At 45.5% G+C, this 14,844-nt stretch overlaps 1 protein-coding gene across 5 annotated transcripts in view; it reads right to left on the reverse strand.

Moving 5' to 3' along the window:
- The window catches only part of REXO1 (RNA exonuclease 1 homolog), a 559,659-nt gene that overhangs the window by 133,202 nt on the left and 411,613 nt on the right, over positions 1 to 14,844 (reverse strand). For all 5 annotated transcript variants that reach the window (XM_072113796.1, XM_072113777.1, XM_072113787.1 and 2 more), the window contains one exon: positions 132 to 242. In XM_072113796.1, the coding sequence (XP_071969897.1) occupies positions 132 to 242 (111 nt within the window). The remainder of the gene's footprint in view (positions 1 to 131; positions 243 to 14,844) is intronic.

Genomic DNA, 14,844 nt, shown 5'->3' on the forward strand with positions numbered 1-14,844 from the left:
GCCTTATGTTATAGAATAGCGCCTATTTAAGGGCCTGTATGTTAAAAACTGCCACACAAGCCCTAAAAAATCACCTCGGTAAGGTCTACGTTGAAGAATGGAATTAAATAAAACACATCTAAATCACTTACCATTTCACAATCTAAAGCAAAGACTCCAGGATTTCCTTCAGCTGTATTAAGTTTTTCAAAAGTCTTCACAAAGCCATCAAGGTTATCTTTACGACCATCTTGCACATGTTGCTAATGAAGAAAATAAAAGCATCTAATTAACAAAGTTGACTACTAAGCCAGATCAAAAACACTGCTCGTTCAAGCATCACAACTGAACCAGCTGCATGCAGATGTGAAACAGTTTTGAAAGCAGTTTCTTAATTTAAATGTAAAATCAAATTAATTTAATAGAAATAAAAAAACAGTATGAAAAAAAGTTGAAATAAAAATGTAGGACCATTACCGTACATACTCGAGTATAAGCCGACCCGAGTATAAGCCGAGACCCCTAATTTTACCATCAAAAACTGGGAAAACCTATTGACTCGAGTATAAGCCGAGGTAGGGAAATGCATTGGTCACAGACCCCCCCAGTATGTAGCCAGCCTGCCCCAGTAGTATACAGCACAGCCCCCAGTAGTATACAGCACAGCCCCCAGTAGTATACAGCACAGCCCCCAGTAGTATACAGCACAGCCCCAAGTAGTATACAGCACAGCCCCCAGTAGTATACAGCACAGCCCCCAGTAGTATACAGCACAGCCCCCAGTGGTATACAGCACAGCCCCCAGTGGTATACAGCACTGCCCCCCCAGTAGTATACAGCACTGCCCCCCCAGTAGTATACAGCACTGCCCCCCCCAATAGTATACAGCACTGCCCCCCCCCAATAGTATACAGCACTGCCCCCCCCCAATAGTATACAGCACAGCCCCCAGTAGTATACAGCACTGCCCAGTCTGCCCCCAGTAGTATACAGCTTGCCCAGCGTTAAAAAAAAAAAAAAAAACTTATATACTCACCCTCCGGTGGCCCCGACATGCAGCGCTGCTCCCCCGATGTCCGCGCGGGTCCTCAGTCAAGACTGAAAGGGTTAATTGCACACACAGGGCTTGACTCCTACCATGCTGTCCTCCTCAGCTAGGTCACAGGGTCACCATACATCAAACAGGAGAGGGCTTTGCTTCCTGTCTGTTTCTGTCTGAACGCTGATAATTCTGAGGCCGATCCGAGCAGCGCTGGTGGCTGGAGGCACTGAGTGCTCGGTATATCACACAGTGGGAGGCTCGGCCCTGGCCCGTATGGGAGTGCGCGGCTGTAACACAGACACTGAGGATGCAGAGAGTAACCGCTCTCTGTATCATTATTATATCCCTGTCACACACCTCCCTCGCCTTAAGTGGGCCCTGCACTGGCACAACACAGCACTCACTCACATACACATAGAGTGCAGTGTACCGCGGCTCACACTCACCCAGGATCACATAACTGCTGGTCGCTACTGCGGGCATTGAGATCTGGAGCAGGACAAGGAGCAGCGGCTTCGCGGCTCACATGTCTCCCCCGGGGCCGGCGTTCACAGATCCCAAAGATTGCTGCATCCTGCTGAGCGGTCCCGCCTGCGCTGTGATCGCGCTACTGACATTCCCCTCCTTTGCAGCGCGTGCCGGGCCGCTCAGCCTGCGCGCTACACGGAATAATTGCCAAGCGTAACTTTACGCATGGCAATTATTTTGGGGGGTAATGGCGCCTCATCACGCGTCTATGACACGTGGTGAGGCGTTAATGCGATCTCTGCCTGCTGGGCTTTAGTAATTACTAACAACAGGTGTCCAACTTTTTCCCCCTCCTCAAAATAGCGTCCTTTAGCGAATCTCTTCCCTCTTTCTATTCGCCACCTCTAGCAGGTGAGAGTTCAATGTGTTTTGGCCTTTTTTGCATACGGTCCCGAGTCTGTGGAGTGGGATTATTAATAAACGCCGCCTCCGCTTGCCTCATTTCCAAGTGTACTGCCTTATCCACTTCCATGGACTTACTTTTAGTGGTGCATATAAGTTTAAAGGCTTCTCCCCTTATACATCCCTTCATTAAGTTTCCATATCCTATTCTGAGCCCTTGGGTCCTCGTATATTATAAGTGGGACAACTAAAGGAGAGTGGTCAGACAGAGATCCAAAAGGGGTGAGCTCTTGTTGCACAGGTGCATTATTCATTCTACATGTATCCCATTCTTCATGAGGAACGTTGTTAAATTCTCCCACCATTAGAGAGGGTACTCCCGGATGTTTACCCATAAATTCCAATAAAAGCTTTAACACTTCGTTACAATACGGGGGAGGGACATAAGCGGACATCAGGACCAAAACCTGCGCTCCAATTTTGCAGTGGAGCCCAATAAATCTCCCTTCACTATCAATTGTCTTATCATAACACTCAAATGGGACATCTTTGTGAACTAGAATGCTGACCCCTCCTCTAGCATATGCAGAAAAGACAGCATGGCATTCAAACCCCGTCCACCTTTTTTGCATCTGTGATAACCTATCGGGAGTCATACGAGTCTCCTGCAAACAATATATCGCCAGCCTACGTCTCAGGAGGAACTGGAATATTACAAGCCTCTTGGTAGTATCGGCAAGGCCTTGAACATTCAATCTAATTATTGGTATGCTGGAAGCCATATTTATCCGTAACTAGACAAATTTTATCTTCATTGGTGTAAAGGACTGGCGGTTCCAAACCCACAACTCCCAACCCCCCCCCCTCCCAACCCCCCAATAAACCATGCCTATCATAACTATATATGCACTTCTCAGGGCGAAACTCCAAAGGAATACCCTGCGGGAATGTGACATTATTATGCAGTAATACAAATTCCTCATAAGTGCTACAAACGGTGGTACCCGTCTTCCCTCGCTCGGTCGCCACCACAGTTAGCGGCCGGGAAAGGGAGGATAAGAGAAACGCCATAACTCACAACAGGTAAATAATTACACAATATCAACTCGGGCTCCCCGTTAATTAAAGCAACAAAACTTGCATGCAGTCACTTGAATGTTACTCATTCTACTGCCTCAGGGACACAAAGCTGCCCTTCATGCTGATCCAGCCACTGCACGGCTGAGGACGGGTCCTCAAAGAAATGCGTGATCCCCAGTGCAACCACTCTTAGCTTAGCCGGGAATATCATGGAGTACAGCACTTTGAGATTCCAGAGGCGCCTCTTCATATCAAGAAACTTGACACGTCGCTTTTGTACTTCTACGGAGTAATCTGGAAAAAGGGAAATCTTTGATCCGTTGAGCGTTTAGTCCGGGTGATCTCTTGCCAACCGTAAGATAGTATCTCTATCCTTGAAATGAAGCACTTTGGCCAGAATGGGTCTTGGCGGTCTTCCCGGAGCCAGTGGCCGTGCAGGCACTCTATGGGCTCTCTAAATAGCGTACATTGGTGACAAAGCATCTTTAACAAATTTTTGTATGAGCCATTCTTCTATATACTCCCTCGGGTTCTCTCCTATCTTCTCCGGGAACCCCACCACCACATTATTGCACCTGGCTCTATTTTCCAAGTCGTCTGTTTTCCCCCATAGCGCCATTATCTCCTGTTGCGCCTTTTTGGAGGCCCTTTTACCATGTCATCTTCCAGGTCTGAGGTACAGCGTTCCACCTCTGGATGTCCATAAGATATTTGAAAGGACTACAATCTCATTATAGACAGCTCTTCTCTCATGCCACCCACCTGCTGTACCAGCGAGGTAATAGTTGTATTACACTTGGCCATGGCCTTCAACACGTCTCCCAGCGTAGGTTCCGGAGCAGGTCGAGAAGATCTTTTATTGGGCCTAAGGCTGCACCTCTCCTCCATTTCGGGGTCGTCCGATATTTCTGCCTCGGACTGTTTATCCATGGCCTCCTTGGATCTCGTGTCAGGAGACCAGCTTCTGCTAGAGTCTCTCCTACCCACGCTTGTCTCCTTCCGTGCAAACTGCTGCAGGCGCCCAGCTATATCTCTCTGCTTCCTCGTGGCTGGAGTGGAGGGGCCGTCGCCATCTTGGAAATCTAGCAGTCGGGCAGATTTGCTGCTATTTCGGCCCTTGGACGGCATCTGCACGGACAAAAGTGCTGCAGCGGTTTACCGGAGTAGTTCCGAAACGGTGTGGGGTGAGTCTCACACTTATTTACTGCTCGGCGACAGGATAATGTCAGGAGCTCAGACGGGAGCTCCGCTGCGCACGTCTTATCGCATGCTCCGCTAGGCCACGCCCCCAGAATCTCCTTTTTTTAGTTTATTCAGAATTAACAATTTTGTGGAAAAAATACTGTTTTGAATGAAATTTAATATCAAAAACCCCCTATATAATCAACCCATTTCCAAATCTGCACCCCTCAAACTATCAGAAACAGCTTTTAGGAACATTGTTGGTCCCTTGAGATCTTCAAAATAATTGAATCAAAATGGAGGTGAAATTTTGAATGGTCAAGCTTTGTCGGTTATATGTTCATTTAGCCCTAAAACTTACACATTTCCAAAAGATAAAAAGAGAAAACCCACCTTACAATTTGTTATGCAATTTCTCCCGAGTACAGAGACCCCCCAAATGTGTCCGTTACTTGTTTTATGGGCGCACAGCAAGGCGCCGGAGGGAAGGAGACTCCTGCAGCTGCCAGGATTTTACTTTCTTCATTGGCCCCTTTTGCAGGCTATAAAATTTTCGCTTTTGGCATTTTTTTTGCGGGATTAGATGTTACCATTTTGGGGTTGGTATCCCCTATTGTTAAAAACTTAGTAACATTTTTTTTTGAGAGCAGGAGTAGAAAAGCATCAATTCTGTATTTGATTTTTTACCCGAGTTTTTTTTTTTTTTGTGTTTACCGTATAGCCTAATAATTATGTTATCTTTATGCTGTGGGTCAATACGATTACGGGGATACCATACTTTAACATTTTTTCTTATGTTTTACTAAATTTGGAGACGACGCGTGGAGGCAGCTAAGGAGACGACGCGTGGAGGCAGCTAAGGAGACGACGCGTGGAGGCAGCTAAGGAGACGACGCGTGGAGGCAGCTAAGGAGACGACGCGTGGAGGCAGCTAAGGAGACGACGCGTGGAGGCAGCTAAGGAGACGACGCGTGGAGGCAGCTAAGGAGACGACGCGTGGAGGCAGCTAAGGAGACGACGCGTGGAGGCAGCTAAGGAGACGACGCGTGGAGGCAGCTAAGGAGACGACGCGTGGAGGCAGCTAAGGAGACGACGCGTGGAGGCAGCTAAGGAGACGACGCGTGGAGGCAGCTAAGGAGACGACGCGTGGAGGCAGCTAAGGAGACGACGCGTGGAGGCAGCTAAGGAGACGACGCGTGGAGGCAGCTAAGGAGACGACGCGTGGAGGCAGCTAAGGAGACGACGCGTGGAGGCAGCTAAGGAGACGACGCGTGGAGGCAGCTAAGGAGACGACGCGTGGAGGCAGCTAAGGAGACGACGCGTGGAGGCAGCTAAGGAGACGACGCGTGGAGGCAGCTAAGGAGACGACGCGTGGAGGCAGCTAAGGAGACGACGCGTGGAGGCAGCTAAGGAGACGACGCGTGGAGGCAGCTAGGGAGACGACGCTCGTTGCTAAGGGGACGACGTGTAGAGGCAGCTATCCAAACGACGTGTGATGGCAGCTATCGGGACGACATGTGGAGGCTGCTATGTAGACAACGTCTAGAGGCAGTGGGGACAGTTATGGCACTCGAGGTGAATGTAAGGAGGTGAGAAAAGAGGAGTGAAAAGATAGATTTTAGAGGTAAAAAGTTATAGTAGTAGATTAAAGTTGCTGCAGTTAAAACAAAGTTCGTTGAATCTTGAGATGGAGCTGGCGGCCCGCTGCCAGGCGAGCTTTCGCCTGTCCAAGCCCCTGCCTCTCGGCTCCTTCCCACCAAAAATGGACCTGGGGGCCCGAAGCGTTTACCTTCAAAAAAATTCACATTTTCAAAGCTGGCGGGGTCGTTTGAATACTTCATCTAGGAATACTGGAATAGCATTGCGGTTCTAATTTTTTTTTTTTCGTAAATGTTTCCACGATTAAGAGCAACTGTGTGGGGCATCCATATTGCGCTGCTATGATTTTAACTTCAGGTCTCCAGCATGGCGGCGACCGATGGGCCGAGTTCCATTACGTACCTGGTAAAACACCCGAAAATTCAGCTAGTTTGCTAAGGGGACGATGTATGGAGGCAGCTATGTGACTGACGTGTGGAGGCAGCGGCTGCAGCCTCAGGTTGGCGATTGTCCAGGCAACATAACCAGAGTGTACTGGTTACAAACAGCATTTCTAGAATCCTTTTGTGTACAATCAAGTGTAGCACTGTTCTTATAAGTATTTGGCCTGGTTATGGCGGGGGAGGGGAACGTAAAGAGAGGCGCAAGTAGCGCTGAAATAATATCCTTCATAGATAAAAGTTTGGCGGTATATTTTGTGGATAACACAGCGGGGTGGCGACAAAGTTAACAAGTTTTATATGGAAGCCGTTAAAACAATAGATAGAGTACCTGTATGTGGCACTCCCAAAACATTTGCAATACTGAGGACCGCGAATGTGGCCCTCCATAAAAATGTAATACATACAGTACTATAGCTAGAGCCAGTTGGCCCTGGCAAAAAATAGCCAGTTGCCTCTGCTTTAGTGTACAAAGAGGAGGAGAAGGAGGCGAATGAGGAGGAGGAGTGCATACATGAGAATTATTCAGGTTGAGCTGCTTTCACCTGGTGGAGAATGGAAATCATGAGAAACTTCCGGTTCCGGCCCCGGCATGTAGAGGAGCAGGAGAGAGGAGCTCCGTCACCCGCGACCAAAAGCAGGCACCACACATGCTGCGGAGGGCAGGCACTGACACTAAGAGTCGGGGGAATACCTACCAGCAGCGGACACAAAAGACCCAGAGGCTACAGTGGGAGACGGGACGCTGCGGCGAAACGGAGAGGAGGGAGCCGCGTCACGTGACGATTCCCCACGAAAAGCGCGCCGCCACTGTAAGTGCAGCGCCGAGACACGAGGCACCCCCGACCCTATACCAGAGCACCTCGGGAGGGAAAAACCACAGTTGCAGAACACAAAAACAACTAGACCGCATAGTGCACCTGAAGCAATAAAACGGCACAGGCACACAGCAGCCCAAGCAGTGAACGTGCAGCAGGCCAGATAAGCGCTGCGTCACAAAGATAACCAGGGGGTTAATACCTCATATACCATCCTATGGTGCCCAGAAATTAGCCCTACCACAGCAGAAAACCCAGCAAAGACACACAGCCTGCATCACAAGAGGCCATATAAATTCCTAACAACAGCAACAGAGGGGGAGACATATCAGAAGAAGAACTGATAGAATCGGATGCCAGCTCTCAGCACACAGCTAAACTCCCCATCAATTACAAAAAACTGGCTAAGGAAGTCGCCAAAAAGATAGCACCAAGTATACAAGAAACCGTTTCTAATGGGATAGAAGACACTCTGCAGGCTATCCAATCAGAGCTTGACTTACACACAAATCGGCTCGATGAAGCGGAGAGACGCATATCCGCTTTGGAGGATGACTTAGCAATAGCACTAACGAAAATAACAGCAACAAATGCAGAATCAGAGAAGATGGCGGATAAAATCGATGATCTTGAGAACAGATCACGTAGAAGTAATCTTCGACTAGTAGGTCTCCCGGAAACGGTAACTGCCACACAGTTGTACCAAGTCTTCTCTGAAAAACTACCGCAACAGCTAGGGATAAGAGGCCCACTGAAAGTGGAACGGGCTCACAGGATAGGCCCTCCCAGAACACCACGGTCTCCATCAGTACGACAAACAGAAAGAGAAGACCGGCCAAGACAAGCAATAGCAAAATACTTAGACTACGCGGATAAAGAGGCGATATTAAGAGCATACTGCAGACGGCAAGAGCCACTCATGATAGACAATACGAGAGTAATGCTATTCGCAGACTATGCAGCTGAACTGACCAAAAACGAAGAGCGTTCAGCCCGCTTTGCTCGGCGCTTTTCAAGAAACAATGGAAATTCCAGCTAATGTACCCAGCAACACTCAAAGTGGTCGCTCCAGACGGCATGACGCAAACCTTTACGGACCCAAACATCGACAAGGAAACCCCAACGTTCTGAGAAACCGTCAAGGCAGAGAAGTGATGCAAAATAGGAGAACTGTAAGAACTGGCACCACAAGTTCCAAAAAAGAAAGAAATCCCAATCTGTGGACTTGGGTGAATATGACCATGTTAATATATGTATTATTGAAAGTATAATTGTTTATGTTTAGAAATTTTAAGTTCTGTTTTTATGTGTTGAGCCATTTTAAGGGGGAGGAAACCACAAACGACAAAGAGACGCAAGGAAACGAGTTAGACAAGACATTCACAATACAGCCACAATGACGGTGAAAGTAGTAACATGGAATGTTAAAGGCCTCAGATCCCCACAAACGCGTTCTATGGTACTAAGACATTTAAAAGCATTACACACAGATGTAGATGTAGATGTAGCTCTGCAGAATCAAACAGGCGAGGGGGAGTTATAAACAAAAACTCAGCTATCACTATAAAATCCCACTCGATCTCGGAGGAAATTGATACCATAGTGGTGTCCGATCATGCCCCGGTAAGCATGACCCTGACCCAACAATACAGACAGGGCACTGACTACATATGGCGTTTGCCCTCATACATGGCACAAGATGAATCTTTCCTACAACTATTACGGGGATGGTGGACCGAATTCGATTTTCACAACACATCCACCAAAGACACACCAATTATACACTGGGAAGGGGCCAAAACAGTAATACGGGACCAAATTATGAGACATATTGGACGAGCCAAGAAACAGGCAAAGAAAAAGCTACACGAAAGCAGCACAACACTTCAAACTGCATACACCACCTACCTAGCCAACCCGACACAGTGAGCCTTAGAGAAGTGGAAAACAGCAAAATCCCAACATGAACTCATACTAGAACAGCAGGATAGTCGCTCACGGGTTCATGCGCAAGCGGACCTGTTTCGGTTTGGCAATAAATCAGGGAAAATATTAGCCAATCTAGCAAAAGGCCGGAAACCAATTACATGCATACCAAAGCTTAGAACGGAATCGGGACAGGTGCAAATAGACCCGCGGGAAGTATTAGACATGTTCCGCCAATACTATGCAAACCTTTATAATGACACAGAACCTTATGATAACAAAAAAGGGGAGGCATATTTATCCCAACTTCAATTGCCCACATTAACAGACGACCAGAAGGGGGCCCTAAACGCTGAGATCACACAAGAAGAGATTTCAGCGGCAATCAAGGGATTAGCATTAAATAAAGTACCGGGACCTGATGGCTTCCCAGCGGAAGCGTATAAGGGCCTAAGGGAACAAATATTGCCAACCTTAGCAGGATATTTTAATGCTTTATTAAAAGGAACCCATCTCCCACAATATGCTAATCTCGCCTATATTAAGGTCTTACCTAAACCTGGCAGAGACCCCATGATAACCACCTCATATAGACCCATCTCCCTTATTAATCAAGATCTTAAGCTGATAACAAAGATTCTCGCAGACAGGCTATCAATTATTATGCCGGGCTTGATAGGCGACCCGCAAGTAGGTTTTATTAAAAACAGAGCAGCAGTAGCAAATATGAGACGGGTGCTTACAGTACTGGACGTGACGAGAGTCCAGCCACCAACATCTGGCAAAAGGATCCTTTTGAGTTTAGATGCAGAAAAGGCATTTGACAAAGTCAGATGGGGGTGGCTGGAACAGGTCTTAGACAAATTTGGAATACAGGGCCTATTTCGGTCATTATTAAAGGCCTTATATAGAAACCCGACAGCGGCTATTTATTCACCTGGCTACCTCACGGCCAGATTCCCATTAAACAGGGGAACAAGACAAGGGTGCCCCTTGTCACCCTTGCTCTTCAACTTGGCGATAGAACCCCTGGCGAGAATGCTAAGGACCCCAGATATAAACCCGGGCATAAAAGTGGGGGCTGAGAGAGCTACTAACGCACTCTTTGCGGATGACATACTGCTTTTTATAGCTGACCCGATAACATATATACCCAAAATCCTAGATCACATAAAATACTTTGGTAGCATATCAGGTTTTACCATCAATACAGCAAAAAGTGAGATTTTGCTTTTAGATCCATTCACTTTTAGTGAACAAGCGCAAATGAGAAAATACAACATCAGTATAGCCAAAGAGCACATCAAATACCTAGGAATTAAGGTGGGAAAAATGCCGTCGTCTTTATATAAACTCAACTACCCCCCAATCTTTGCCAAAATTAAAGCAGAACTAAAACGCTGGGAACCTCTGCCATTAAACATATCAGGAAGAGTTCATTTGATTAAGATGATCAGTTTTGCAAGACTTTTATATCCGCTGCAGACCCTGCCGTTACTACTGAAAACACAAGACATTAGGGAACTAAACAAAATATTCACAAAATTCATATGGCAGGGAAAGAGACCTCGTATTGCGCTACAGAAATTAATCTTTCGCAAACACCTAGGAGGCCTGAACTTCCCAGATATCAAGAGATACAATCTGGTATGTCTAACTAGACACCTTGCAGACTGGATCAACTCCACCAGCCATTATTCAAACACCAAATTAGAACAAGCACTATTACATCCATGTGGACTAATAGCAGCCTTACACGTCCCCTACGGAAAATTACCACAGATAGCCAAACAGTCCCTGCTACTAAAAGACACCATTGCAACATGGAAGATATTAAGGAAAAAGCATCAATTATCTTATCAAATTTCAAAGCATCTCACTTTATCGGACAACCCAGAATTCCCGGCAGGGCGAAACAATAGATTATTTATACCTTGGCGCATGCAGGGAATATCCCAATTGAGACATGTCCTACATCCCACCGAACCAAGATTAAAGACTTTGACCGAAATAACTGACGAATTTAGATTACCACCACGGCAAGAGTTCCAATATGCGCAGCTGAAGGCCTTTTGCTCCACTAGGTTACGGAACTTAGCAGGAGAAATTATGACTAACAAAATTGACACTATAATAGGAGGACCAAATGCCAAACGGACAATATCATTTTTATACATATTACTGACAGCAGAGAGAGATGACACAGAGATAGCCTTACAATTTCCATACTGGGAAAAGAGGTTGAGAACGCCAGAAACATCCTTAAGGATCCTACAGGGGTGGGCTGCAGTTAGGAAACACGTTATCAGTGAAAGATGGAGAGAAACATTCTTCAAACTGATGCATGGAGCAATATATGCATTCAATATCCCAGCTTCAGATTCAAGAGCAGATAGACTCAATGCATGCCCCAAATGCAACGAACCACTAACTGATCTCTTTCATTGTATATGGACCTGCCCCTCAACACAAACTTTTTGGAAAGAGTTCCAAAAATTCATCACAGATCATTATTCTATAACAATTCCCCTGCAACCATTAGCATTCCTTTTCCACTCTATAGCCCCACAAGGAGAGGAAGAAGATGCAGAAATTACTATATCCCCCATTATACACATCCTACTATTAATAGCCCAGCGATGCCTACCAAATCATTGGCTAACAGCAACTCTCCCAACAACCTCTGAAGTTATAGACCAAGCAAAGGTATACCTGAACGTAGATAAGATAGAGACGGAAAGGAAATGAGACAAAAGAACGAAAGCCTTCTTTCGCAAATGGCGTAAGTTTATTACTAATCACATGACCACAAATGAAATAGAAAACTTAGATACTCTACCTGGTATTTGACTGAAGACATCAAAGGAACGTTAGGCAGACTGAGAACATGATACAACAAACCATGACTTACCCCGAGACAGTCTCGATACTACTAAATTCCGTTTATCACGAAGACAATACAAGGACAAAGATTACTCCCCCTGGCTTACTATATGTTACATCATCTCATCACAAGACATAATGTTCATATGAGATAGTTTAAAGGTTGTTAAGTTATTTATGTTGTTTAAAAACCTTGATGAGAAAAATAAAACCATCAATAAGCGCTTAATGGCGCATAATGCGCCCTTACAAGGAAACGAACAGGAGGAAAACTGAAGAAAATAGGAGTGGGAAAAGGACGGAGAATAACAACGCGCAAAACATATTAAATGTACTATATACTGTGTTAAATAACATGACTATGATTATGTCGGATGACAAAAATATATGTACATGCCTTGATTTCTCAATAAAAAAAAAAAAAAGGTTTAAAAGAAATCATGAGAAATCCATGCTTGATTCATCTTGATAAGCGTCAGCCTGTCAGCGCTCGCTGTCAGTGGACAGGCGTGTACGCTTATTGGTGATGATGCAACCAGCTGCTCTGACAACACGCTAGCAGCAGGGCAGACAAGAACCTCCAAGGCGTACAGCGCCAGTTCGGGCAAGATGTCCAGCTTTGAAACCCAGTAGTTGTAGGGAGCTGTGTGATCATTTAGGACGATGGTATGGTCAGCTACGCACTCCCTCACCATCTTTCTGTAAAGATCACCCCTACTCTGCCGAGACTGGGGACAGGCGACAGTGTCTTGCAGGGGTGACATAAAACTGGCAAAGGCCTTGTAAAGCGTACCCCCCTGCCAGTGCTGGATAAGCTGCCTGCTCGCCTACTCTCCCTCACTACTTGTCCCGCAGAAGTACGCCCTCAGCAGCTAGCGGTGTCAGATGGGAAAGACTGTTTCACCAGGGCCTGCAGGTATTCATGCACTCCCAAACTCCTTTCCTCTACAGAGATGAGAGTGGAATGATTTTGCTTGTACCATGGGTCCAGGAGAGTGAATACCCACGTGAGGGTCACGGGATTTAATTCCCACCACCTTGGTCCCACCCTAACTGCTAATACAACCTTTCCGCTTTGGTACTACCGGTACTTTCAATCCATTATTACAGCCTTCCATAGTAGCACATATGTCAGACTTAGTCAGACAAGTAACTCCCCCTCTCCCCTGGCAATCCAGGAAGTAAACGAATGCGTTCTACAGTGGAACGCACCAGACTTCCTGTCACGTGACTGGACAAAACCAGATATAGCTGCCGGCTGCCATACAGCCGAGGTCCAAAGCGGCGGACACCGCTCCTCTCCTCCTACCTAATAAGCACTTTTTACAAGTACAATCCGGTAAGTCTTTTCTGTTAGACCCATACACTTTTTAGTTATAGTAGCTCACTGCCTCATACCTTTATCAGCATATATCTGACTTAGATCAGCTCCCAGACAGAGGGTAAAACAACCACTGCTACATATCTGTATCCTCCTATCTACCATTATTAGATGATTAACCCCTTCCCGGGTCCCGGTGCATGGAGAGGGCTCACGGGCTGAGCCCTCTTCATAGCCGGTAAGCCTTTGCTGCATATTACAGCAAAGGCATACCGGTAACACCCGCGATCGGTGCTAGCACAGGCGCCGCCATCTTGCCGCAGATCGTCACTCCCCGATGACGTCACGGGGAGCGGCGAACCGTCGCAATGGTAGCCTCGGGTGTTCCGAATACCCGAGGCTACTTCGTTTTAACCAATTCATTACAATGTGCTAATTGCACATTAATGCATGGGCAGTAAAATCCACATATACTGCCATACTGCAGTATGGCAGTATATGAAGGGATCGATCAGACAACCTAGGGTTAATGTACCCTAGGGAGTCTGAAAAATAGTAAAAGTAAAAATAAAAAAAAAGTTAAAAAAAAATTATAATAAAAAAACCTAAACATTCAAATCTAAATAAACAGTAAAAATCATGAACACATTGGGTATCGCCGCATCCGAAAATGTCCATTCTATCAAAATATAATAAAGTTTTTTCACTGGGTTTAACCCCGTAACGGAAAATGGTGTCCAAAGTCGAAAATGGCATTTTTTTGCCATTTTGAAAAATATAAAAAAAAAAAAATTATAAAAAGTGATCAAAAGGTTGCACAGTCCCAAAAATTATAGCAATGAAAATGCCATCAAAATTCGCAAAAAATGACACTACCCACAGCTCCATTGGCGCCAGAAGATGGCAAAATCCAAAAAAAAAAAAAAAAAATTTTGTACAGGAGGTTTTAATTTTTTTAAATGTATGAAAACATTCTAAAACCTATACAAATTTGGTACTCACGTGATCGCACCGACCCAAAGTATAAAGTAGACATGTCATTTGGGGTGTACAGTGAAAGCTGTAAAATCCAAGCCCACAAGAAAACATCGCAAATGTGTTTTTTCACCATTTTCACTGCATTTCAAATTTTTTTCCCAGTACACGCCATGGAATATTAAATACCGTCACTATGAAGTGCAATTTGTTACGTAGAAAATAAGCCCGCCCACAGCTCTGTACATGGAAAAATAAAAAAGTTATAGATGAGTGAAAAATGGAAGTGAAAAAACGAAAAAAGGCCAAGTCATTAAGGGGTTAACCACTCTGCATTTATGTTTTCAGTTTCTGCCTATGTGATGCAAACAACTATTTTGCACAGTGCTAATCTCATAGGCAGGGGTGAACCTAGACTTTCTGCTGCCTGAGGCGAGCTTTAAAAAGACGCCCCCCCACTCCATATATGTATTATATCAAGGAGTGTCAGGACCAGACCCAAATCATATTGGTTTAATTTGAAAATAAAGCAATGCAAAATACATAAGAGTGTGCCACCATGTACTATATAATGCACACAGCGAGCTACCATATAGAACAAAATACATACAACAATCTGCCATATAATATAAAATCAATATATCATGCCACCATATATTATAAAATACATCCAGCGTCCTCCATGTAATATATAATAGATCCAATGTGCCACCGTATACCATATAATAC

This window comes from Engystomops pustulosus, chromosome 1 (assembly GCF_040894005.1).
Source record: "Engystomops pustulosus chromosome 1, aEngPut4.maternal, whole genome shotgun sequence".
Lineage (NCBI taxonomy): Eukaryota > Metazoa > Chordata > Amphibia > Anura > Leptodactylidae > Engystomops > Engystomops pustulosus.